At 40.6% G+C, this 27,546-nt stretch overlaps 1 protein-coding gene across 1 annotated transcript in view; it reads left to right on the top strand.

The window, feature by feature from the left end:
• The first annotated feature begins 845 nt into the window (after positions 1 to 845).
• The window catches only part of fancl (FA complementation group L), a 43,272-nt gene continuing 16,571 nt past the window's right edge, over positions 846 to 27,546 (top strand). Inside the window, exons 1-7 of the mRNA XM_061745070.1 lie at positions 846 to 1,080; positions 3,092 to 3,150; positions 5,313 to 5,373; positions 5,846 to 5,902; positions 7,800 to 7,897; positions 20,473 to 20,569; positions 26,552 to 26,620. Coding sequence (XP_061601054.1) covers positions 994 to 1,080; positions 3,092 to 3,150; positions 5,313 to 5,373; positions 5,846 to 5,902; positions 7,800 to 7,897; positions 20,473 to 20,569; positions 26,552 to 26,620 — 528 coding nt within the window. The 5' untranslated portion in view covers positions 846 to 993. The remainder of the gene's footprint in view (positions 1,081 to 3,091; positions 3,151 to 5,312; positions 5,374 to 5,845; positions 5,903 to 7,799; positions 7,898 to 20,472; positions 20,570 to 26,551; positions 26,621 to 27,546) is intronic.

Genomic DNA, 27,546 nt, shown 5'->3' on the forward strand with positions numbered 1-27,546 from the left:
GTACTGGAGTTGAGGGGGGATGAGGGGGGATGAGGGGGGATGGCATCCCCCCTGAAATAAAAACGGTCCAAATCATCCCCCCTGTAAAACTGCCATCCCCCCTTTCCATCCCTTATGTCATTTCATCAATGAATGTGGTTTTACTGCTATTTCAACATTTAGAGTCATCACCAGAAAAATAACATCAGAAAAATAACTTATTTGACAATTTTCACCTGTTTCAAGTCAATTTTCACTTGAAATAAGTAGGAAAATTTGCCAGTGGGACAAGATTTATCTTCTCATTACAAGCAAAAAAATCTGATTTTTCTACTTATTTTAAGTGAAAATAAGTTTAGTTTAGTAAAAAAAATGTTTGACTAAAATGAGAGAAAGATTTTGAAGGACAGAGTCATATTGATAAGTTCAGAAAACTGTTTTTTATTGTTGTGTTTTGTTGTATTTGATGTAAGCCCAGTGGATATTTAAAGCTTACAGAAGGCTGCATTTAACTGCTGCTATGTCATTCCTGCAGTATTTCTGCAGGTGTTTTGGTCACTGCTATTATTTGTAATATATTATATTATTTGTAATCAGCACAAATTATCTGTCCCCATATGATAAAATCCAGCGTCCCCCCTGATTTTTTTTTTTTTTACAACTCGAGTACTGGCCCTAATATTATGTCGTAGTATCACACGGCATTGTAGTTTGTTGTTTGTTTTTTTTACAGATTTTGGACGGATTTATGTCAAACTAAAAATATTCCGACATTTTTTCCCAGTCCCTGAAGGCAGCTGGATGACGTCGCGTGTTTTGCACGTGTGGCGGGAGTCGCTTCTGTTTATGAGAAGTTCCGGGTCTCCCGTTCTGATCAGCGGTTTTAGTTTAAACATCTCATCTCAAGTTAGTTCAGGTCGAGAGATACCAGGAATCATATCTTTTCTATTAACTCAGCCTAACGTTATTAGGAAGTCCTCGTTTGATAGCCGAAAAGATCCACTTTGTGAGTGAATGGAGCAGTCTCTGGTTAAAGACAACCCCCTGCTTTTACCTGTCAACGCACAGAGAACCGTCTATGACGGATTCATTACTGTGCAGGTAAGACCAGACCTCATTTAAGTTTATACACATTTAAAGATTTCTTGCTGTACACACACGCACTTTAATAAAAAATAGGAAAGTTGAAGATATTTTGCAATGTCAACATTCACCTGGTTAATTCGGGATACTTTATGCTTTATGAAATATGAAACAATTGATCTTATTTAAGTTTATAGTTTGATTTGGATCCCCATTAGCTACAGCTAAACTGCAGCTATTCTTCCTGGGGTCCGACACATAATACCTGTACATTACAACAAAACATTAAAAGCAAACCTAAAGAGGTAGAAAATAAAAAGATAAACAACAAATAAAAAGTCATTCCGTTTAACATTTAGATATAAATAAAAACAATACATATTCATACATTTTATACATTAACAAATTCAAACAATGTATAGCTATCACAGTTTGCACCAATAACCATTTTTAATAAATATTCATATATACCTGTATACAGAGGTGGGTAGAGTAGCCCAAAATTGTACTCAAGTAAAAGTACTGTTATTTCAGAATAATATGACTCAAGTAGAAGTAAAAAGTAGTCATCCAAATAATTACTTGAGTAAAAGTAAAAAAAGTACTTGGTGAAAAAACTACTCAAGTACTGAGTAATTGTTGAGTAACGTCTGATTTATTTTTTTAACACAACCATTCAAACAGACAAAAGTACAAAATAATCTTCAGGCAAATTAAATCAATAAAATAATACAATAAATTAAAATTAATAAAAAAATAGCTTAAATTAAAATAATCTTAAAGTAAATTCAAGTACTTAAATAAATAGTACATAAATAATAAAATAATAACAGAATCAAATAATAAATTAAGCACAAGTAGCACAAAATGTCAAGCCTTTGTACTTTTCTTTTTTAACCAGGCAGAACTAGAACAAACATGAACTCATAGAAACTCTGTGTGTGTTTGAGTCTGTGTAAATGTGACAAAACATGCAAAAACAAACATTTTTCCCAAAGAATCACCCAGTGATGTCATGAGATTGACCCGTACGTGGATAAAAGGGATAAAAGAAAAGTAACAGCTCAACGTAGCCTAATGTAGCGGAGTAAGAGGAACAGTTTCTTCTTCACAAATCTACTCAAGTAAAAGTAAAAAGTATAGTGATTCAAAACTACTCCTAAAAATACAAAATTTCCCAAAACTTACTCAAGTAAATGTAACGGAGTAAATGTAACTCGTTACTACCACCTCTGTATAAATATATATATATATATATATGTGTGTGTATGTATGTGTGTATATATATATATATACACATACATACCCATATACTATCTACATATTTATTTAATAATAATTAAATATGTTTTATACAGTATGTATCTATTCAGGAGATGTTTCTTTACTAACAATTTGAATTATTTTATGTTAATAGTTTGCTTGAAGTGTTTGGGAAGTTAGTTCCATGGGGTCAGGGGACCTAAAGCGTTGCCCATTGTTTTTTACAGTCTGGTGCAAATGCATTCATCTGTTCCACCTGCACACCAAAACTAACTTTGGAAATGTAAAATTAAAATTCAGTTAAAGTCAGCGTGCAAATTAAACCCAGCTAGTTAGTATAAATCTCATGGGAAGGGTGAATATTAATAAAAAATTAACAATAATAGTCTGTTTTCATAAATTTGCAAGGGTAAAAAGAATAAAAATATGCATTTTGAATTTCAGATTTTATAAACTCATAAATGTGAAAGACAACCTTCCCAGAGGAGAGCAAAGACGACACAAGAATAATCCGTTTGGAACACTTTTCGCTCAATTTTTATGTTTTCTCAGCTAGCCACGAATGACAACGGGCAGGTTTTTACCCAAATACTACAGAGGCCCCCGGTACCAAGAGAAAGAAACGATGCAAAGCTCTTCCCAAAAGAAACCTCGTATTTTCTAACTATTGAGTGGAGTCTGTTTTAGCTTCACATGCTTTCTGCAGTTCTCTTCAATTTCCTGATGATATTGCTTTTTAACTTTCCTTGTTTTATGCCTTTTCTAGGAAAGAGACTTCCGACTGAGAATACAACTCCCGCCAGATCAGCAGCTCAAGAGGGCCAAGTGAGAACTTCTCATCTTCTCTGAAAAGATGCCATCTTTGTGTTAGCTAAGTTGAAAGAACAAGAAATTTGTTGACATATTGAAAACAAAAGTTATCAAGCCATTATTTTATCATACGTTTCCATTTTGTAAAACAAACAAACATGTATAAAATGTTTTTTTATAATGTGTCTTATTAGAAAAACTACAACTTCAGATAAACAACAAGATCTAACCTTTTTCACGCCATCATTGATTAAATAGTAAAAGAGGGTGGAGAGTCTCATGGGCAACAGTTCAGTATCTTGTTTGTTTGTTTGTCTGTTTTACTGTTTGCACTCGTAAAAAGGAACATAACACAGAGGAAAAAAAGTTAAGAAAAGATGTGCAGGGCTTATAAGCGACTCCCCCCCTCGTAAACACAAGAAAAAATGAAAAACAATAATTCACAAAACCATAAAAGCACAATACATAGGGCTATACAGTTATACAATACTTCAGAATACAATTAAATAACTTAGAAATATATTTGAATAATGGTGAATGAAAAACACGGTTAAATTAAAAATCTATAAACTTTTTGTCAGCTTTCTTTTGAATGCAGATAATGTTGAGCATGTTTCACTTAGATGTTTTCAACTGTTCCACAGCACAACACCTTGATACATAAATGAACATTTAGCAAATTTAGCCTCTTGTAAATCCACATTTAGCAGCAGCCATTTAAGAGGTTATTTCCACTACATCACATGGTTGTGGGGGGATTTTGGTCCATTCTTCTTTGCATCGTCGCTTCAGTTCATTTTGGTTTTGGGACATTCACTCATGTGTCCACCACAGCATTTCCATCTGGTTGAGCTCTATATTTCGGTTCAATCATTCCAAACCCTTGATTATCTCATTTATCTGATGATTTGCTGCTGTGCTTCAGTTCATTGTCCAGTTTGTTGTTACATTTGCCTGTAGAATACACTTGTATATGCAGTTGTTTTTGATCAGTTCAGGACTACAAATGATCACTAAGAGGTGTTTCTGCTGGGATGCTGTTTGGTTTTCTCCAAACACGGTTCTGGACTTTTCTACCAAACCCGCTCACTTTGGTCTCATCTGTCCATCGGGACGTTGTTCCAGACGCCTTGGGATTTGTTCAGTTTGTGAACCTCAGTTGTGTTTCCATATTATTTTTAGGAAAGGACTCAAAACCGAGTCCGATGACACCACGAGTCTTTATATCAAACCATTCAAAAGTTATGGCAGAAAATAGGAACTATCAAATATGGACCAATCAGATGAAGGGTGGGCACGCTTTTTGGCGTCTAGTGTTGCCACGGTAACACTTTTGACTTAGAAAAGTAATGCGCTTCGTCGCAGGATGCAAACGCACATTTTGATGTATAACACATCTGGGTTCACGTTACGGTTTGGGCCGCATTAACTGCCGAAGAAATGGCATAAATTGCGCCAAATTTACACGATTCATTCAAAATGGCCGACTTCCTGTTTGGTTTCGGACATGGCGTCAAGAGACTTTTCTTTAAGTTGCGACATGATACAGGTGTGTACCGATTTTCGTGCATGTACGTCAAACCGTATTGTAGGGCTTGAAGCACAAAGTTTTCTAGGGGGCGCTGTTGAGCCATTAGGCCACGCCCATTAATGTAAACCATTAAATATCAAATTTTTCGCCAGGCCTGGCTTGGTGCAAAATCTGGTGACTTTTGGGGCACGTTTAGGGGGAAAAAAGGCTCTCATTTCTTCAGAAAAAAAAAAAAAAAAAAATCCTACAGATACAATAGGGCCTTCGCACTGTAAGTGCTCGGGCCCTAATTACAAATTAGGCAATTTAAAAAAAAAAAACACTTTCCAATAAATGTAATTTTTCTTTTTTTTTTAGATTTTTTTGGGCTCTAGTGGCCCTTTAGTTGCAGACAGGAAGGGGGTAGAGAGAGATAATGACATGCAGCAAAGGTGCAGGCCGGGATTGGATCCTGCAACCACTGCAGGACTGTAGCCTCAGTATATGAGCCACTGCTTAACCCACTACACCACCGAGCGGCCACAATAAATGTAATTTAAAAAAAAATAAACAACTAAAACCAAAAGAACTAAGGATGAGAAGAGGGGGTGTATGTTTTATTCATGTCTCCAGTGGCAGTAACTGTTCCAACTCTCCCCCACTGCAGGCTCCACTGCTGCTGGCAGCTGAAGCACTTGTTGCGTGGATACGAGCACATCGTGAAGCAGGTAAACGTATCATTACGACGCTCGTTTCAATCCCAGTCTCCAGTGACATGTTGTGTCTGCCGTCTCTGATGAAGATCATGTGGTTCGCCGTGTGTTTTGAATCTTTATTGTCATGTTGCGTTATTTTTGTGGTTGCGTCGTGCCTGGCAGCTGCTCCGTCACCCATCACACTGGCCAGATTCAGAAAATGAACAAAATATATATATATATTCATCACTGTTTAATTAACATCGCCTGGAAAATGTCCCTATTTGTTATGTGGCCCCTACGGGTTATTTGGATGAGATTGATATTTCACCCTGGGCTGCAAAGTTCATTATTTTCACAGGCTTTAAGCTATTATTAATTATTAAAGGCAGTGGCAGCTCCCATTAATCACAAACACTGTTTGATTTGAATGGCTGGCTAAAGAAAAAAAAAACAGACACTGTCACTTAATTATCCGTCCATTCACAGATGTTTTTCTCTGCAGAGGCTGCAGCAGTCCAGCGATCTGTCCGGCTTCCTGGTGGAGCTGAAGACGGTGCTGGTGAGTTCTGGGGAGCTCGGACACATTAGTGTGTTGTTTTATCAACTGGAAATAAATGAGAACCTCAAACACTGTTTGTTTGAGATTGTGTTTGCCAAAAACGTAGCTGGACTAACTTTTGCATGACTGTTTGATTCATGTATGTGCACTGCAAAAACTCAAAATCTTACCAGGAATATTTTTCTTATTTCTAGTTAAAATGTCTCATTTTTAGTCAAAAAATCTCATTACACTTAAAACAAGAGTCATTTCCATTATCTTCTCATTACAAGCAAAAAAATCTTGTTCCACTGGCAGATTTTTCTAGTTATTTTAAAGGTATTGTGACATCATTTTTAACATGCTTTTAACACTATTAAAAGTCTTGGCCAACATCCCTCAAATGTGTCTAAAAGAGTGTAACAAGAAAAACTTCACTCTAGTACTCTATTCCTGGCTTTTTATTACAGTGTTTTTTTGCGCCGTGAAAAATGCTTCCTTTCCCCCCTTTCCTGTCAATCATTGCTCCGCTCCTCCTCCAAACCTCCTCCTCCTCCAGCCATACGCTCACAGCGGCGTCGGAGAGGGAGCGACAGGCGAAGCATGCACGGAAAAGCAGGAGGGCGAACCACAGCAAACAATCATAAAAATAAAGGCATGCAAGCAGCAGTGTCACCTTATCTTAAGTCCAGTCAGTGGCCGCGGGTCTTCTTAGCAGTTTTCCTCCGGTGATTAGAACAAAAGAGGCGTGTTAAGCCTGATTTATGGTTCCGTGTTAAATCGACGCAGAGCCTACGCCGTAGGGTTCAGCGTACGGTGCGCGTCGCCGCGTAACCCTACGCCGTAGGCTCTACGTCGGTGTAACGCGGAACCATAAATCAGCCTTTATGGTGCACTGGAGAGGAGAGGAGGCAGGGAGCTGGGTGGAGGGGGCGGTGATTTAGCGGATCGTTACGTAACGATCCGCCACCAAACCACATGCGCCGTTTTTGCATAGTTATGCGGAAAATCCCAGAAAGCACACAATACACTGAATGTTAAAAGTTCGTTGTTTTTTGGGTGTAATTGATGTCAAGACACCCAACAAAACACAAAAAATCAAGAAAAATTTGTTTTTCATGTCACAATCCCTTTAAGTGAAAATCTACTTGAAACAGGTGAAATTTTTTTTTGTTTTTTCCAGTGATGAGTCTTGTTTTAAGTGTAATGAGTTTTATTTGACTAAAAAATGAGACATTTGAACTAGAAATAAGACAAAGATTTTGAGTTTTTGCAGTGTAGCATGTTGTTTTATGAACTGGAAATAAATGAGAACCTTCGACGCTGTTTGTTTGAGATTGTGTTTGCCAAAAATGTAGCTGTACTAACTTTTGCATGACTGTTTGATTAATGTATGTGAGGTTTACATAAGGAAAATAAATAGATTTTAAAGAAGCATGGAAATGATTGGCCCTAATCCGGTTTGTTTACATAGTTTGTCTTTAACTGAAACCTATGGTTTACACTGCAAAAACTCAAAATCTTACCAGGAATATTCGTCTTATTTCTAGTTAAAATGTCAAATTTTTGGTCAAACAATCTCATTACACTTAAAACAAGAGTCATAACAAGATAAATAACAATTTTCACCTGTTTCAAGTAAATTTTCACTTGAAATAAGTAGAAAAATCTGCCAGTGGGACAAGATTTATCTTCTCATTACAAGCAAAAACATTTTTTTTAAGTGAAACAGGTGAAAATTGTTGTTTGTTCCAGTGATGAGTCTTGTTTTAAGTCTAATGAGATTTTTTTTTTTACTAAAAATGAGACATTTTAACTAGAAATAAGACAAATATTCTTGTTAAGATTTTGAGTTTTTGCAGTGTAATTGTGAATTTCTTGTGTGTTGATATTAAGAATGTTCCTTGTGCTCCTGCAGGAAGTAGGTCTGAAGAGGCGTCCTGAGTGCCGCTCCATGCCACCTCCTCAGTATTACTCCCAGCTCATCTCGGAGATGGAGACCCTTGGGTGGGACAAGTAAGTGGGCCGTGAGGAGCAGTCGCACATGCTCGGAAAACAGGTCTAAAAAAAAAAGCATTAGCCGCTCAGCAGGTCAGTGAAGGAAAAGTTACGTCTGAGCACCAGCTATAGCACCACAGTTCTGTACGAAGAGTATCAGGGCCATGCAGGAAAACAAATATTTGAGAGGGGGAGATTTGTTTTTATTGTGCACTTCGAGAAAAAAGTTGAAATGTCGAGATTAATGTTGAAATAGGGAAGGGAATCCTTTCAGCAGTGCCTGTGTTTTTAAATTTTAAATTATTACTGAAGTTGTTGTTTTTTACATATTACTGAAGTCACCACTATTGCACTTTATTTGCTAAACAGTTTGCACTCTCATTTTAATGTTTATTTCTTAATTACTGTTATTTGTGTGTTATTTGTGGACTTGTGCTGCTCCTTCCTTGGCCAGGTCACCCTTGTAAAAGAGGTCTTGATCTCAATGGGTCTTTTTATCTGGTTAAATAAAGGTGAAATTTTTTTTATAAAATTTCAAGAATAAAGTCGAAATTTGGAGAATAAAGTGTAAATGTCTTCTCTGACCCATCAAAACCAGTTAGCAGAGCGACTGACAGCTCTGCAGCAGCAGCCGGAACTAACTAACTAACTTACATCCTTGGAGTGGAACGTTAAGGATACGTTTCTGAAGTTATGCAACTGCATATGTGTGATGTGTTTCAAATCAATATCGTAAAGCCAATTCTTGTATTCTGAACCTTGTTGTTACTAACCCAAGTAGTCAACACTAAAGCATATGAGGCTTTCGCCTTTTTTCTCAACTTTTCAACTTTATTCATGAAATTTTGACTTTTTTCTCAACATTTCGACTTTTTTCTCAAAATTGTACTTCAAAATAAATCTTCCTCCTCTAAAATATTTTTATTTTTCTCCTGCCTGGCCCTAATACTCTTAGTTCTGAATGATTGTGTAAAGAAAATACTTTTTTTAAATGTTGTTAACGTGGGAGTCAGTGGAGATGGACTGGCTCTCACAGCCAGACTCCAGTGGCCAGTGGAGGAACTGCAACAGATATCTGTTCCTCCACTCTAAGTCACATGGTTGGCACTAGTTTACTGCAGAGAGGCAGAAGGAGCAGGCCTGGGTGGAGCAAGCTCCTTTAGCTCGGCTTAGCTTATGCTAGCCCATGATGCTCACATTGCATTGATTCTGATTAAGTCAGGTCAGATTCGTGGTTTGTGAGTACTGCTGAAACAATGTGAAACGAGTCACGTCTGAGTTAAAACCCGGACAGCTGAGGCACTTCCCAAGGCTTAGCACTATGGAGGTAGATTTGTGTCTTAATTATTCAATCAAAAAAAAGATTGGTTCAATCAAAAAATATATTTTCAATAAAAAAAAAATCACTTCAATCAAAGAAAATGATTTCAATCAAAGAAAAAAAGTGTTTGAATGTAAACAAATATTTGAGACTCAAAGAAATGCATTTGAACACTTTTTTTCTTTGTTTGGAAATGTTTTCTTTGATAGAAGTGAAGTTTTTTGTTTGAACCAACTTTTTTGATTGAAATAGTGTTTTTTTTGTGTTTGGGCCATATTATGGGTAGGACATTTGTGTCTTTATCATTTAATCAAAAAAGAAGTTGCTTAAAAAAGAAAAAAAATATTTTCAATGAAAAAAAATCACTTCAATAAACGTTTTTAATCAAAGAAAAAAAGTGTTTGAATGCAAAAACATATTTGAGACCCAAAAAATTGCATTTGAAAAAAATTTTTTTTGATTGAAAATATTTTTTGGGATTTGAAGTGATTATTTTTTTTTTGATTGAAGTGAAAAAAAGTTTTGAAGTCTTTTTTTTGATTGAATTATTTTGACACAAACATCCTGCAGTGGGCGGATGCTTCCCCATTGGTCAGACATGTTTGAGTGACAAGTGTCTACACCAACGTCTACAGCCCCCCGACTTTGTCCAAAATGGTCTAGTTTGTTTGTGCTGTGTTAGTGCTGGTTTGTGCAGAAAAAATCGTTTGTGCTGCTTTAGTTTTGAAGATATAACGGGTTAATTATGACACGATGACGTCACGCAGCCCCCCACTTTGTTTCTGTCCGCGGTTCCGATTCCAAGGAATTGAAACCCTTTTTGATTCCAGTGGGAACGAACGATGTCAATCCACTCGTTGCGTAAGGCAGCAGTCAACAGTAAACATGTCACCCAAGCAATACAAACGCTCAATAGTCTGGTTACATTTCACTAAAAAAGAGATAACATGGCAACTTGAAATACTTGCTAAGTGAATATTTCGTCAAAGGGAGGAAATACTACCAACATGGAAAAACATTTGTGTACACAGCAGCAATAACAATCAATGAATGTCGCGTTTTCGATCCACCCCAGCAGCAACGTTAGCGCGTCCTTAGCTAATAATACTGCTCGTAACTAATGAACTAACGAATGCTGCCTATCATATTAAGGCCATTTGCCTCATTGTTGTCCTTTTTTTTCCCAAATGAGAATCGATAAGGGAATTGATAAAGAACCGAATCGTTAAGCAGAATCGAAAATGGAATTGGAATCGTAAAAATCTTCTCAATTCCCGTCCCTAAGCAGGAGCTTTCAGTTCAAATGAAATCCTTCTCAAACTTTTTCTTAATCGAGGTAAAGAAATAAATTAAATCCAGGAGAATTGTGAACATTTGTCACAGATCAAACTAAACTTGTTAAACTACCCTCTCACCAAAAACAGGGAGGGAAGGAAGCCAGAAAGGATGTTTTTGGCTATAATTTTGGCTCGTTTTTTCCACCTTCTAAAATCACAAAAATGATCATGGTGGTTTTCAAAAGAGGGATTTCCGGTTGTCATTGAAACCCTACAGATGAAGATCAGAGCTGCCGTGGAAGCGCCGTCTGAGACGCCGCAGACGTGCTCCTTAACGGCGGCTTCAAGCATCTATCGTGGCATTTAAGAGGAAATCAAGTGATAATAAAACAATTATTTTGTCTTAATGAACACCGTGTTAACATAGTTCCATTCCCCACTTACATGGTCCCCGGATACCGCGGAAGTAATTTGCCTGTGGAATTGCTCACTGATGAGGCCTTTTTTTTTATCCAGTGAACCAAATATCAGCCTCACGGTTTATCTCCTCACGAGCGTTGTTGCCGTAACTTCTGCAAATTCACACGGACATCAGAAGCAACAGAGGAACATTGTATTTGAGACTATGTAACCATTGAAACTTTTTAACTATTTAACCATAAATGTGAGATTTAAAATCTCTAATTCAAGAGACAGGCAGCAGTGAAGACGATAAGAGTTACCAAGCGTATAAGGACAACGTACATATGAAATATGAAGCACCACCAACATCAAGGTCTAAAATGACTGCTTTATTTTGACTGATTGATTTGATTTATTTTGTACATGTAAAAAGACAACAATTAAAAGAAGTTTGGGAAAACAATATATATATATATATATATATATATATATATATATATATATACTCTATACATACATGCACACATATATACATACATATTCACACACTGTAATTGTGCCTTACTTTTGTTTTTGTGTTAAAACAAAAACAAAAATCATATTTTAATAGTGAGTCTTCATATACGGTAAGTAATTATATTAAAAAAAAAATGAAATAAAACAAGAAAAGTCATGTGGGCAACACTAAGTATCCCTGTGATCCAGCAGCTTGTAGAAGCTGTAACAGCAGCAATCGTTTCCTGTGTGACATTTCTCTCCCAGTGGCATCAGAAAGCCATTTTCAGGCATTTTTCACTCATCTAAGCGTAAAAGTGTGCAGAGCTACAGCAGACTGGTTCTTGCTGGGGGAGTCGTAGCCCCGTTGACCGTCACCTCCCGTCTGCTCAGGATACAGATGAAGGTTGGACACAGTCTGTTGTACGGAAGAGTATCAGAGCCATGCAGGAGAAAACATATTTGAGAGGGGAAGATTTATTTTTATTGTGCACTTCAAGAAAAAAGTTGAAATGTCGAGATTAATGTTGAAATACAATTTCAAGAATAAAGTCGAATTTTCGCCTTTTTTCTCAACATTTCGACTTTTTTCTCGAAATTGTACTTTAACATTATCCTCGACATTTCCACTTTTTTCTCGAAATTTCCAATTTTTTCTCGAAGTGCATAATGAAAAAAAAATCTTCCTCTAAGTGATTGTGTAAAGAAAAGATTTTTTTAAACTCTCTTTCCCAGCCAGCCTCCAGTGGCCAGTCAAGCAACTGCAACAGATCTCTGTTCTGCATGGGCCTCCACCCAGAAGTCACATGGTTCTCCTGCTTGACCCTAATACTCTTCCGTACTGTTGGGTTCCTTAGCTACGCTCTTTTTTACGAATTAGCGTTACATAGCAGTAGCTCAGGTGGTAGAGCGGGTCGTCCAATGATCGGAAGGTTGGCGGTTCGAATCCCGCTCCGTCCAGTTGCTGTCTTAGTGTCCTTGGGCAAGACACCTTACCCACCTTGCCCCGTGTGAATGTGTATGAATGTTTGGTGGTGGTCGGAGGGGCCGTTTGGCCAATATGGCTGCCACGCTTCCGTCAGTCTGCCTGCTTATATCCCCGTAGCTTAGAATGTGTATGGATGAATAATGGTCTCTGTAAAGCGCTCTGGGTGCCTTGAAGGGCGCTATATAAAACCAAGTCATTATTATAAAACTGGAATTCTGGACTTCTGTGTCAAGGCTGTGCCATCACTATGGCATCGGTGCGAACCACGTCGTCGGGTAAAACGATAGTTTGCTGCAAGGTTTTTAAAATGACATTAATTAGCTTCAACTTGAGTAGAAATATACGCTACCTGCTCTGATGCTATGTCTGAGTTACGTGTAGTAAGTAAACAAAAGGAAAGTCGCCACTGCGAGCTGCGGTGCTGCAAAAAAAGAACCTACACTGACGCCCGGTGGTCGGGGGTGTAATTACAGAGCAACACAAACTAACGCAAAAATGAGTTGGGCTGAATTTGGCATTGTTTGTTTTTGAGTTTGTTTTGTAAAATCATTTATGACTCTGTGAAAAATGTATGTGTTGTTGGTTTATGTTGTATTTGCCTAATACTATGATTGGATGCTTCTTTTTAAAAATACATTGAATTACAACAATGGCACAAACTTTTCCTCATCTCTGCACTGCAAAAACTCAAAATCTTAACAAGAATATTTGTCTTATTTCTAGTTAAAATGTCTCATTTTTAGTAAAAAAAAATCTCATTACACTTAAAACAAGACTCATCACTGGAAAAAACAACAATTTTCACCTGTTTCAAGTAGATTTTCACTTAAAATAAGTAGAAAAATCTGCCAGTGGAACAAGATTTTTTTGCTTGTAATGAGAAGATAAATCTTGTCCCACTGGCAGATTTTTCTACTTATTTCAAGTGAAAATTTACTCGAAACAGGTGAAAATTGTCAAATACCAAGTTATTTTTTCTGGTAATGACTCTTGTTTTAAGTGTAATGAGATTTTTTGACTAAAAATGAGACATTTTAACTAGAAATAAGACAAATATTCCTGGTAAGATTTTGAGTTTTTGCAGTGTGTGGATGGGCAGCAGCCTCCGCTGCATCACATGGTCATTGTGGAGCAGTTTTTCTCCCGCAGTCTCAGCTGATTAGAGGGTGTGCAACAACAAAGCTCCACATTTACCAAATGGCTCTTAATGACTTCCTTATTTTTAGTTATTGAGTTATACTTGAATCCAGGTCACATTTAATAAAGCTCAGCTGTCTTTCAGCAGCAGGCCCGGCTAATACCGTAGGAGAAAGCGAGGAGGGGGTGGTGGTAGTTAGCAGGAAGATATCTGTCCTCCCCCAGCTTGGATTAAGCCTCAACGACTACACTCATTTTCCACTTTCCTATTAATGACCACGACTGCAATTATGATATTAGCAAAATGCAAATGGCTCTAATTGAAGACTCTCAGGTTTTAATAGGAGCTGGGGGGGTGAAGGTATGCTTCATGTTGGAAATGGGACCAACATCATTTACAGTGCGGTGTTACGGTTAGGAAGCATTATACACAGTGGGCCTCAATCTCCTAAGCACTTGAGATTCGCTTAGCGTCTTAATTGGTATGGGCCGTGCTAATGGCCACCGGGGGTTTCAGTTGTAATTCTGTCTGCTGATTGGGCCAGGTAAGTGAGTCCTCTCTCTGTCTCTCCGCATGCCTCCATTTTTGCGTTTGAGTGTGGTCATCTTAATAGGCTGGGGTTGGCAAACCCGTAGCAAAGGCTGTGTTAATTAATGTGGATCAGGGTGAAGGCGGGTCAGCCGCCGTCTCTGGGTGGCTCCGTACGGTCCGTAAGGTCTGTAAGGTCCGTAAGGCCTCTGGGAGCTGCAGGGGCTCAGCACAGGCACGGCTGCTGGGCCGGCAAGCGTCGGGTCTTACCTTATGGAGCTTTTACACTAGCACCTACTCGGCTCAACTCATCTCATCTCATCTCATCTCGGCTCGACTCAACTCGGCCTGGTTTCTTTTCCACTACAATTCAGCACCTGGAGCAGAAGTAGGAGGTTGGAGTGAAGCTGCTGTGACGTATTTGATTGTGTATCTAAACGAAGAAGACAACAACAGTAAAGATGTAGAATCTGGAGGAGGTGATAGATGTGCTGCTGGGTCTGTGGCTTGTGTTGTGTTTCAAGTTAAAAAATGAGAGTGAGAGAAGCTTCAAGCGGCAATGCTTTTTTTGTGTGATTGTCTCTGCGCTGCTGCAAAGTCAGCTGGAGCCGTGAGCAGCTATGAAGAGACAGAGCTCCTGGTAGATCTTGTCGTTCCTTATCGCCCGTCTAGATCCTTTTTAATTCTCTCCTCAGCACCAGGTTTATGAACATCTGACCCTCAGAGTTGGATCATGAAACAGACTTTTGCTGCCATTGCTGGTTGAATAAAATGAACAAGAAGCCGTCAGAGTCTCTTTCTCTGATTTCCACCTCCTGACTCAGACGTCTGACTCCAACCCCCCGACCAATCGGTGGCCTGTAGTGTGATGATGTCAGATACAGCCGACTCAGCCGCTTAGAACCTCGGCAGAATAGATACAGAAAAGTATCTACTCGACACGTTAGACCCTTGTTGGGAAAGAACCAAGTCGAGTCGAGTCGGGCTGAGTAGGTACTAGTGGAAAAGCCCCATTAGTCCGCTGTTGCCGTGTCCACAGTGTGTATCCTTATTTACCATCCGTCTGTGGTCGCGTTGTCGGACCCTTCCAGCCTGGGGTCCAGGAACTGCACGGTAGCCAGCGTGATGCCTTCACTTCATTAATTTACTCGGCCAGCTGATAAACGCTGTGTCTAATTCTGCATTATAAATGCCGTCACAAAGGCTGCTAGGAACTCTTGGGATTATACAGGTTATAAATGGTGGCTTCTTGCGCGCGTGCTTGTGTGCAGCACGGCCCTGCATCTCCGCACCATCATTTCGCACACGCGAGACACAAGGACAACATCTGTGTTCTCAACATTCATGAATCTCTGTCTCCACACACACAAATATGCCTCGTGTGCAGCGTCCTCAAGCAGCTCTCTTGGCTGTGGAGTTGCAAACGGGACGCTCTCATCAGTCTTCCCAGCAAGGCGTCTGACTGTCGTGCTGTTTCCATCACGGCCGCGCTGGGCAGCGGCGGTCCCTGGTACGCTGGGTGTGAGACCCCACAGGAGCAGAGCACTGGGATGCTTTCCCTACCGCGGGTCCTTCTGCAAAGTCCTCCAAAACCACAATACATTTTGTGATAAGTTAATTAAATGAAAAGTCTTTTACATCATACGCTCCAAGTTTACAAGAAATTCCTCAAAGAAAACCAAAACAGTGACGCAACTGTAGGACTCATTGTACTGGACGACCAGGGGTCGGACATGCCGCGGTGTTGGCTGGGACAGCACGAAACCGAACCTTTGTTATTTCAGTTAAAAGAAGTCAGTCAGCATCACGACAGATGTTTGTGCCACCTACATCCTATCTGACTCCGTACGGGTCGATATTCAAAGCCCAGGTATCACAGTTGCTATTCTTTTTTGTCCAACATTATCTTCATTTGGTTTTCAAATCCTTCCAATGATACACAAAAATAAGAGTGCTCTCACATAAAAGGAAACATCAAGGGCAGCTGAATTATTGTCCAGCATTCGAATCATATTTCCTTACAAGTCAGGTATTTATGAGATATCGTAAAGCAACACTCAGTTTAGTTTTATATGAGAAAAGGAAAGAGAAAAAAGAAAGCAAAAAAAATAAAACCCACCCAACGATCAAAACAACAAAGGTTTCTCTATTTTTCAAGGGTTAGCCCAAATTATTTCACCATTGTGCATAGTTCAGAAATACAAACTCGAATGTACAATTCACACAGAATAAAGAAATCAAGTACCAAAAGAAAGGAAATTATTTCAGAGCACTGCAGAGGATCATCCGCCCCACTCCCCAGACCGCTGAAATCCACACTCAATATATTCCATAAAAGATTAAGACATAAAAATTATAGTTTGCCCTTCATAATGTAAGTAATCTTTTCCATAGGTAACGTTGTAGACATTTCCTTAATCCAGTTAATGAATTTTGGTTTTCTGGTACTCTTCCGAGTGCTATATGACTCTTTTTGCAAGCAGTAAACACAAATCCAGGGGAGTGATTATTTTTCTAGACATATGATGTCTATCAGGATATAAACCTAGGATAAACAGTTTAGGGTCAAGAACACATTTTATACCTAGTATAGTCTTTAAAGCTCGTTTAATCTCCCATCAGAATTGTTGAACTTTATTGCATTTCCAGATACAATGGAAGAACGTCCCCTTCTCCTCTCACCTGATGCACAGGTCAGGGATGGCACCATTATACTTATTGAGCTTTTCCCACAGTTGCTATTCTACCTTTTTAGAGATGGACATTTTTAACATGAGGGCCAATACAAATTGGCATTAACTTGAATGATCTGGGTTATATCTATCAAGCCAGAGCCACTCAGAGGGCAAAGGCCATTTTGGCGAACCCTCACCATCCTCTCCATGCTGAGTTTCAGCTTCTCCCGTCTAAGAGAAGGTACACTTTTCCCTGTAGGGCCAAATCAAACAGATACCTCAAATCATTTATCCCATCTGCAGTTAAGTTTTTTAACAGCCTATAGGGGGAACAATGTACCTGTTTACTGTGATGACTATATTTACTATATTTATTTTATTTATTGTATTGTGTGTTTGAAGTGGGATATGTATGTTGTCCTGTTGTTGCAACCCCTTCGGGGACATTAAAGATTTTCAAATCAAATCAAATGTCCTCAGGTCTAGTTTCCCTCTAGTGGTCATTCGATGAACTGCACATTTTCTTACTTCCTGATTGAACTTGGACATGACGGATTTATGCATCTGTCGTGTTTACAAAAGTGTGTATTTTATTAGTCTGCAGTCTTAATGTGCACTTGGGGGGTAAAGAAACCTGAGCATCGACTGCTGGAGGACTTCTGAATGTGCTGAACTGGCCTGAACATGACGTTTGTGAGTTAGCGTGCGGCAGATGTTAGTGTGAATTACATCAAGGAGCCGTCGCCCTTCTCCCCGGGTTTGATCACCAATGCGAGAGCAAGAAGACACTTTTATGAATCGGGCTCATTGGATGCAGTCTCCCATTATTCCATCACTTTCCAAAGTGTGCGTCGGGGAGGAGTGATGCGAGCGCCGCGCTCAAACACACCTCATAAATCCCCGGCAGCCATGTGAGCCTCGTCACAGAGCGTTCATGGTGATGTACTGTAAATCTGGAGGAGGACCGCTCCGGTGCTTTGTCTCGGAGCGGCCTTTTGTCTTCCGGTCTCAGTGGAGCAACGTTGGACGGGCGGGAAGTCAGCGGGCGCAGTAAATCTGACCAGCATTGTGTTCTTAGCCTCAACAGATAATCATTACCTCTTGAAGGAGGGAGTCAGCCTCATGTCGTCCAGGAACACATCATTCTCTGAGAGCTCGACTGCCAAAGCCCCTCCGGTGTGCCGTTACTGTAAACGGGCTGTGGTCTGGGCCGAGCTCCGTTCCAGCTACCTTTCAGTCAGGCATCCTTTCAAAAGATAAAAAAGGTGTTGACATGTTGTTCTCGGAGAGAGCCGGGAATTGACAGGACTTACCTTGAGGTCAAACGTAAACAAATTTGAAATCGAAACAAAGGTTTTATGGCGCTTTTCCACTAATACCTACTCAGCTCGACTCGCCTCGCCTCGGTTTGGTTCTTTCCCACTAGGGGTCTAACGTTCCGAGTAGATACTTTTCTGTATCTATTCTTCCGAGGTTCTAAGCTGCTGAGTCGGCTGTATCTGACATCATCACACTACAGGCCACCGATTGGTCGGGGGGTTGGAGTCAGACGTCTGAGTCAGGAGGAGGAAATCAGAGAAAGAGACTCTGACAGATTCTGGTTCATTTTATTCAACCAGCAATGGCAGCAGAAGTCTGTTTGGTGATCCAACTCTGAGGTGCAGATGTTCATAAACCTGGTGCTGAAGAGAGAATTAAAAAGGGATCTAGACGGAGATAAGGAACGACCAGATCCACCAGGAGCTCTGTCTCTTCATAGCTGCTCATGGCTCCAGCTGACTTTTCAGCAGCACCGAGACAAACAAAAAAAAAAAAAAGCATTGCCGCTTGAAGTTTCTCTCACTCTCATTTTTTAACTTGATATGGAACACAAGCCACAGACCCAGCAGCACATCTATCATCTCCTCCAGGTTCTACATCTTTAGTGTTTTCTTCTTCGTTTAGATCACACAATCAAATATGTCACAGCAGCTTCGCTCCAACCCTCCTACTTCTACTCCAGACGCTGAATTGTTATGGAAAAGAAACTTGGCCGAGTTAAGTTGAGTCGAGTAGGTGCTAGTGGAAAAGCGCCATTAGTTGAAATGAGGATGAGAGCAGAAAGGACAAGAAACTGGAAGAGGAATATTATGTCCTAATTATAACTAAGCAGACCCCCCCGTGATGCTGTGGTCCTGTCACGATGTCCTCACCTTTGGGAACATTTATGATCCGTGCTGAAAGTGGCTCCTGGGACATGGAACGATGGCATTTTAAAGATAGCACGACTACTTTCTGCTGTCCGTCCACATGCCCCCCGCTAATCCGGGTTGGAAGCAGCCTACTTCACAGATGGCCCGATACCCAAACGCCAACAAACACCAACACTTAGTAGACGGTACAATTTCACTGAATAGTTGAGCCTGTTGGGTTTCTAAACGCTGACTAGCAAGCCTGGGCCACTACCACAGCTCCAGAGGGGCATTACACATCCAGATCCAACATTTTCAATGGCCGACGGGAGCTGGTCTTGTAGGACGAGGAATTCTACCGGTGCTTTGGCTCTCGGTCTTTCTTTGGGGAATCTCTCTCACTTGGAGACGGCAAGCTCCAGAGCTCACTGCTGCGCCTCATCCGTCTCCGTCTTTGACTGAATAAAGTGGAGCTTGTTCACACGACGGCTCCTTCAAAGCTGAATGAACTAAACCCCAAGCTAGAGCAATGTCTTGCAAACAGTTTTCCTCTTCACTTGTTCTTCTAAGTGAATGATGACATTTAAGAGAAGAATCTTCTCCTGTACAGCTGTTCAAAAACACCAATGCTTGAACATGAACCAGTGACAGCAGGTAAAGTTTCTGCAACTGTGGCAGCAATGAGTACACTGCAAAAACTCTAAATCTTATATATTATATATTATTCATTATTCTTATATATTAACAATTTTCACCTGTTTCAAGTAGATTTTCACTTAAAATAAGTAGAAAAATCTGCCAGTGGAACAAGATTTTTTTGCTTGTAATGAGAAGATAAATCTATTCCCACTGGCAGATTTTTCTACTTATTTCAAGTGAAAATTTACTTGAAACAGGTGAAAATTGTCAAATAACAAGTTATTTTTCTAGTAATGACTCTTGTTTTAAGTGTAATGAGATTTTTTGACAAAAATGAGACAGAAATAGAAATATTCCTGGTAAGATTTTGAATTTTTGCAGTGTACAGAAGAATATTAGGGGCCAGGCAGGAGAAAAATAAAAATATGTTATACAAGAAATAAATAAATACATTTAAAAGAAAAAGAAAAATATGTTAGAGGAGGAAGATTTTTTTTTTTTATTATGCACTTTGAGAAAAAAGTCAATGTCGAGAAAAAAGTCGAAATGTCAAGAAAAAAGTTGAAATGTCGAGATTAATGTTGAAGTACAATTTTGAGAAAAAAGTCGAAATATCGAGTAAAATGTTGAAGTACAATTTTGAGAAAAAAGTCGAAATGTCAACTTTATTCTTGAAATTGTATTTTGACATTAATCTCGACATTTCAACTTTTTTCTCGACATTTTAACTTTTTTCTCAAAGTGCACAATAAAAAAAAAATCGTCCCCTCTCAAATATTTTTCCTCATGCATGGCCCTAATACTCTTGCGTAGATGAGAGAGGGAAGACTTTGGAGAAGAGCAGTAGAAGAGAAGACCTTGTGGCTGTGTTTCACTATATTTGGGAGTTGTTGACGTCTTCATGATGATGTGTTTCCTCTGAACGCTCTGATCGGTTGACTCTGTGTTTCCATCTTCAGGATGCTCGGCATAGACGTGGAGTTTCAGACGCTGAAGCTGAAGGCGGAGGACTCTTCAGGACGCCAGCACATCCTGTCTGTGAAACTCAAGTCGAAGGTGAGCGTCGGCCCTCCGCTCTCAGGCAAACGCACCGACTTTCAGCCAATCCCAATCAGAACAGGCCCGACTTCGCACAGACGCTCAGCTCTTCCAGCCATTTACATTTGTGCCCCTGAATCTGGGTCAAACAGTAGACGGCGTGGAGAGACCCGCCAGCCCGCTGCGACTGAGATGTAGCACAGATAAAACACCTCCCCGCAGACCCCAGTGTGACGGAGAGCTGAGTCTGGGCGCGGAGGAACCGGTCCGCCCACGCTCATCTGCATAGCTGCTGCTGCTGAGAGCAGAGCCAGGCTCTACCTGTGTAGGTAAATGTAATGTATGCAGCCAGACCAGAATCCTCATCTCCATATTGATTGTGTTTAACGACCCTTTGCACCAGGAAGACACCACACTTGAGGCTGATTTTTGATGCTGTAGATCATCTACATTACACGTTGGAGCAGATTTAAACATCAAATTATCCTCATTTTAAAGTGCACCTCATGTTGCTTGTAACTCCCTGTAATAGACCTCTTTCCCATCTCGTGTCTCTGGACACCCCTGATTGGTCAGAGGGAATTCTCAGCGTTGAGCATAATCACGTCTGCAGCGGAATCTAAATCAAATCAAATCAAACTTTATTTGTATAGCACCTTTCATGCATAGAATGCAGCACAAAGTGCTTTACATAAAAACAATACACAAACATAAAACTTAAGGATGCACTGATACCACTTTTTTTCAAAACGAGTAGTGTACGAGTACTTGCATTTCAGTACTCACCGATACCGAGTACTTACAACATTACACATAAAGTTGCTTTTGAATTATTTACATTTTTTCCACATATCATCTGTACAACATTCAATTCAATTCAATTTCCAGAGACTAGAACATAAACCCCTGAGCAATTATTACATAAACAATGGCAGGTAAAAACTCCCCTAGTGGCAGTAAAGCCTTAAGCCAAACAGTGGCAAGAAAAACCTTTAAGAGGAAGAAACCTAGACCAGGACCTGGATCATAAGGTGGTAGAAACCTGGACCAGGACCTGGATCATAGGGGGGGACCCTCCTGCCGAAGGCCAGACTGGGGGGTCGGGGACGTCAGCGGCACACAGCAGACATCCACACAGGCATGTGGTTAAAATACACACTAAAAGTAGGGCTGGGGATCGATTCAAATGTCAAGAATCGTTTACGATTCTTAAGATTCAGAATCGATTATCACGCTTTGATTTGATCCGATTCCGATATTGATTTGGGTTAGCGTTATTAAAACTGTTTTTTGAGCTGTTGCATGATTTATATGACTGTGTAGTTCTGCAACACATTAATACTAGTATTATATTGAGATTCAACAGCAAGTATTGGCAGCTAATGATGCTGTAAGGACCAATCAGCTCCCAGAATGCTGATAGAACTGCTTTCAGAAACATTTTTTTCCCATTTTTGAGAATTAGGTTTTTACCATTTTATGCAAATGTAACCCCAAGACGGTATATAAAGCAAAGAAATATAGACAATTTATGCAGTTATAACTGAAAACTTTAATATTTTCATACCTTTAAACATATTTAAAGGCAAAAACATGGCACCAGTTATGCTCGTGTCCAACAAAACATTCCTTTTTTGGGCATAAACAAAAAAATACCAAAAGTTGTAATGTAATGATGGAAGAAAAAAAAAAAAAAACGATCTTTAAACATACAAATGGATTTTTAGGAATTAAAGGAGCTGTATGTAAGAGCAATAATAAAACGAATCATAAAATGACCCCGATATGTCAACAGACATTTAAAGATCATGTTCATTTCAAATACTGATGTCACTGACAACAGCACTCAAGCCAGGATATTCCAGTTTAAAAAGAGGAGTTGCAGCCCTCAACTGATGTTTATGTTGTCATTTTTTGTTTTGGCCTGAAGCTCCACCCTCCACCTATCTCCCAATCACCAAGTCAGTATTGTTTCTGAAGCTCCACCCTCCACCTATCTCCCAATCACCAAGTCAGTATTGTTTCTGAAGCTCCACCCTCCACCTATCTCCCAATCACCAAGTCAGTATTGTTTCTGAAGCTCCACCCTCCACCTATCTCCCAATCACCAAGTCAGTATTGTTTCTGAAGCTCCACCCTCCACCTATCTCCCAATCACCAAGTCAGTATTGTTTCTGAAGCTCCACCCTCCACCTATCTCCCAATCACCAAGTCAGTATTGTTTCTGAAGCTCCACCCTCCACCTATCTCCCAATCACCAAGTCAGTATTGTTTCTGAAGCTCCACCCTCCACCTATATCCCAATCACCAAGTCAGTATTGTTTCTGAAGCTCCACCCTCCACCTATCTCCCAATCACCAAGTCAGTATTGTTTCTGAAGCTCCACCCTCCACCTATCTCCCAATCACCAAGTCAGTATTGTTTCTGAAGCTCCACCCTCCACCTATCTCCCAATCACCAAGTCAGTATTGTTTCTGAAGCTCCACCCTCCACCTATCTCCCAATCACCAAGTCAGTATTGTTTCTGAAGCTCCACCCTCCACCTATCTCCCAATCACCAAGTCAGTATTGTTTCTGAAGCTCCACCCTCCACCTATCTCCCAATCACCAAGTCAGTATTGTTTCTGAAGCTCCACCCTCCACCTATCTCCCAATCACCAAGTCAGTATTGTTTCTGAAGCTCCACCCTCCACCTATATCCCAATCACCAAGTCAGTATTGTTTCTGAAGCTCCACCCTCCACCTATCTCCCAATCACCAAGTCAGTATTGTTTCTGAAGCTCCACCCTCCACCTATCTCCCAATCACCAAGTCAGTATTGTTTCTGAAGCTCCACCCTCCACCTATCTCCCAATCACCAAGTCAGTATTGTTTCTGAAGCTCCACCCTCCACCTATCTCCCAATCACCAAGTCAGTATTGTTTCTGAAGCTCCACCCTCCACCTATCTCCCAATCACCAAGTCAGTATTGTTTCTGAAGCTCCACCCTCCACCTATCTCCCAATCACCAAGTCAGTATTGTTTCTGAAGCTCCACCCTCCACCTATCTCCCAATCACCAAGTCAGTATTGTTTCTGCATCCGGGTTGCCAGCTCGGCTCTAATTATCGCAGCCATGGCAGCCTACGTTCCTGCTGCATTCTGCAGCCTACCTGGCAACCTCTGGTCGGGGGGAGGAGGGGGAGGGTACACGCCGCTCAACAATATTTTGAAAGTGACTGCAGTACCAGTTTTGGCCATTTCTTACAGACGGCTCCTTTAATATGAGAATCGATTTAGAATCGGAAAATCGATTTTTTTCAATACAGGCCTAACTAAAAACGTTTAAAAGTATAACATAAAATCCTAAAAGTAGGTCTAAAGAGCAAGAAATTAGAAACTGAGATAATAAAACAATAGAATGTATAAAATAGACTATAAATAACGACTAAAACATTTAAATATAACATTGAGATAATAAAACAGGATAAATGAAAGTAATCAGAATCAGAATCAGAATCAGAAAGGGGTTTATTGCCAAGTTTTCACACGAGGAATTTGTTATGGGGATTGGTGCAACACAATACAAATATAAAAACAAATATATAAGAGATAAAATAAAATAGAATGAAATGTATAAACAATAAAAAGTATAGACAGTAAAATAAAATGTAGACCGGAAATGTACAAAATGAGGTTTTAAAGTGCCGGGTGAGTCTGTACAAAAGTGACTTAGAAACTTAGGATGGGTAAAAAGTATAGACAGAAATGTACAATGAGGTTTGTAAAGTGCTGGATATGAGTCTGTGCAAAAGTTACAGGATTGGAGTTTTTACGTTAATGTAACGTAGAGTGGGATGGGGGGGCAGTCCTTGGTAGTCGGGGGGGAGGGAGGGGGGACCGGGCCTTGTTGATGAGGAAGGCTGCAGACGGGAAAAAACTGTTCTTGTGGCGTGAGGTTTTGGTCCTGATGGACCGCAGCCTCCTGCCAGAGGGAAGAGTCTGAAACAGTTTGTGTCCGGGGTGGGAGGGATCTGCTGCAATCTTTCCTGCACGCTAATACAACACAGAGTAGTAAGATCCAATAAAAATAGGGGTGAGCATAGACAATTATAAAGAGTTAAATGAGTCAGTTAAACGCCTGATTAAAGAGATGGGTCTTGAGCCTCTTTTTAAAAACATCAACAGTCTCTGAGGTTCTGGGAGGATGTTCCACAATCGGGGGGCATAATAACTGAATCTAATCTAATCCCACTCATAAGAGACTGACATCATTGATAACACATCCATGTGCAGAAATAACAAGTCCAGAAACACATTTGTAACCAGGAGGAGGCGTTAATGCTTCCGTAGCTGGATCTGGTCAGAAAGTTCCCGCGGTGCCATGCCAGTGTCCTGGACGACATCCACCGGGGCTGGGGGGGGGGGTTGCAGGAGCCCGTCCTGTTCCCGCCTGGCCCTGCTCGCCCCTCTGGCACCAGGACGGAACCACGGACTATTCCAGACCTCCAGCTGCCGCCGCCGCAGCCAGCGCCAGGTCATCCCTCACCAGGCACAGCTTGGGAGGAGGTGGTGCTGGCACGGGGGAGGCTTGGAGGGAGGGAGGGAGGGAGGACGGGGAGAGGACGGGGGAGAGGAGAGAGTTCTGCCATGCTGAAGGTGAACAGAGAGGACGTCTGACCCAAACTCCTCAGGAAGTTCCAACATGCTAAGGAGCCACCAATGTCACGTTAGGTGTTCAGGCGCGGAAACTAGGCCTCTGTTGAAAAATATCAATTTTCCGATTCTAAATCCATTCGTATGTCTAAAGATCGATTTTTTGTTTTTTTGTTTTTGTTTTTTTTTCATCATTACATTACAACTTTTGGTATTTTTTTGTTTATGCCCAAAAAGGTTTGGAAAATAACTGGTGCCATGTTTTTGCCTTTAAATATGTTTAAAGGTATGAAAATATTAAAGTTTTTCAGTTATAATTGCATAAATTGTCTATATTTTGTTACTTTATATACTGTCTTGGGGTTACATTTGCATAAAATGCAAAAAACCAAATTCTCCAAAATTGAAATCCGAAACAGACCAAAAATGGAAAAATTAAAATGGAATGCGGGAAAATTTAAACTGATTTCATGCGTCCTCTGTTTGCTGCCCTGGATCTGTTTGGTAATTCTGACCCACACGATGTTTCTGAAAGCAGTTCTATCAGCATTCTGGGAGGTGATTGGTCCTTACAGCATCACTAGCTGCCAATAGAGGGAATGTGCATGACGTAACAGATGAGACTTCACAGCAGGTTACGTCCACTGAGTGTCAGAAAGACTGAGTGTCAGAAAGACTGAGTGTCAGAAAGACTGAGTGTCAGAAAGACTGAGTGTCAGAAAGACTGAGTGACAGCAAGACTGAGTGACAGCGTAAACTTTCAGTTTGAGCAACTGGAAAACATCTAAAATGGGAAAGAGCTGTTGTGCGATCGACTGTACTCGTAGATTTAGCAAGCAGGCCAGCAGGACAGCACGCAGCTCCCAAAGCTCCGGCCTGCAAACATGCACAAAAGTGAAAAAAAGGGGGGCCAGCAAAAGAAACTACAGGTACGATGGACAAGAATGATGGCTATGAGATACTTATAATAAATAAAAATGGAGAAGGAGAGGAGAGGAAGGGAAGAGGAGAGGAAGGGTGAGAGGCACCGGCCAGTGGATCATGTCGGTGCCCCCCTTCAGCATAAGGGCCGTGGTCTTTTGATTGACAGTGTACATAGCCAAAGTGTCATCACTTTAGCTCCATTATCAGGACGAGACAGGAAATAAGAATCGTATAAGTTAGCAAAAATCTGACTGAATCTCTGCAGCCGAAGATGAATACATGCCATTATTTGAGAATGTATATTGAAACTGTATTCCATCTTTACTCATGTGTGTTGAAGTGAACCTATGCTGAAAGTGATGCCTACGTGGCAGGAAGTATTGAGATGCTGGGAGAGCTTTATATCCAAGTCAAGTGTGACCTGCTTTTGCAACACCTGCAGCATCCCATGGAGGCTCCTGAATGCTCAGCTGACCTGCCCCTCCCTCTGGCCGTCACCTGGACCCCACAGGTGAGAGCACACGCACTATCCAGCTGTGCACAGCAGGAACTGTGGCAGCTCCACCTTTTAAAAAAATACAGATACTGGAAAAAGTGTTGGGTTTGTGTGCAGAAACATGATAAAAGTCATCTGATCATAGTGGGCCGTCAGATACCGCCTTTATCTGCTTCTGATTCCACACCAGCTTTGCTTTGCCTCTACGGTGTCTCTGGGCCGAGTCATGCAACTCTTCTGACCCATAATCCTTTGCTTCCTAGTGTGCTGTCGTGCACGTATACATGTCAGTTAAGTGAAAACAAACAGTTTAGTTAGTTTTGGGGGGGGGTTGTATTGTACGGAAGAGTATTAAGGCCATGCAGGAGAAAAATATTTGAGAGGGGAAGATTTTTTTTTATTGTGCAACAAAAAAAGAAAAAAGAGAAAAAAGTTGAAATGTGGAGATTAATGTTGAAATACAATATCAAAATAAAGTCGAAATTTCGTGAATAAAGTCAAAATTTCGCCTTTTTTCTCAACATTTCAACTTTAGTCACAAAATTTTGCCTTTTTTCTCAACATTTCAACCTTTTTCTCGAAAATGTACTTCAACATTGTGGCAGGGTGGAGGATTGGGTGAAGGCTGCGGGGAAGCAGCCACTCAGCTGATTGGGCACACCTGTGCCCAATCCACCTCTCCACCCTGCCTGGCTACATAAAGGGCGGCTGCACACCAGCAATGGGGTTCTGCTGGGAGGAAGGAGAGCTGCGGAAGGTGCTGAGTCCTGGTACACGTCTGGTGAAATAAAACATTTCCTGCACGAAACCCTGTGTCCTCTGTCCTGTCGGTCCACCCCAGTGGCACGAGCATTGCTACAGTGGTGCCCAACGTGGGGCCCGACAGGATGGAGGAGGAATGCGGGGAGTGGACCCTGGAGATGCTGGCACAGGGGCTGGTG

Source organism: Cololabis saira, chromosome 17 (genome assembly GCF_033807715.1).
Source record: "Cololabis saira isolate AMF1-May2022 chromosome 17, fColSai1.1, whole genome shotgun sequence".
NCBI lineage: Eukaryota > Metazoa > Chordata > Actinopteri > Beloniformes > Belonidae > Cololabis > Cololabis saira.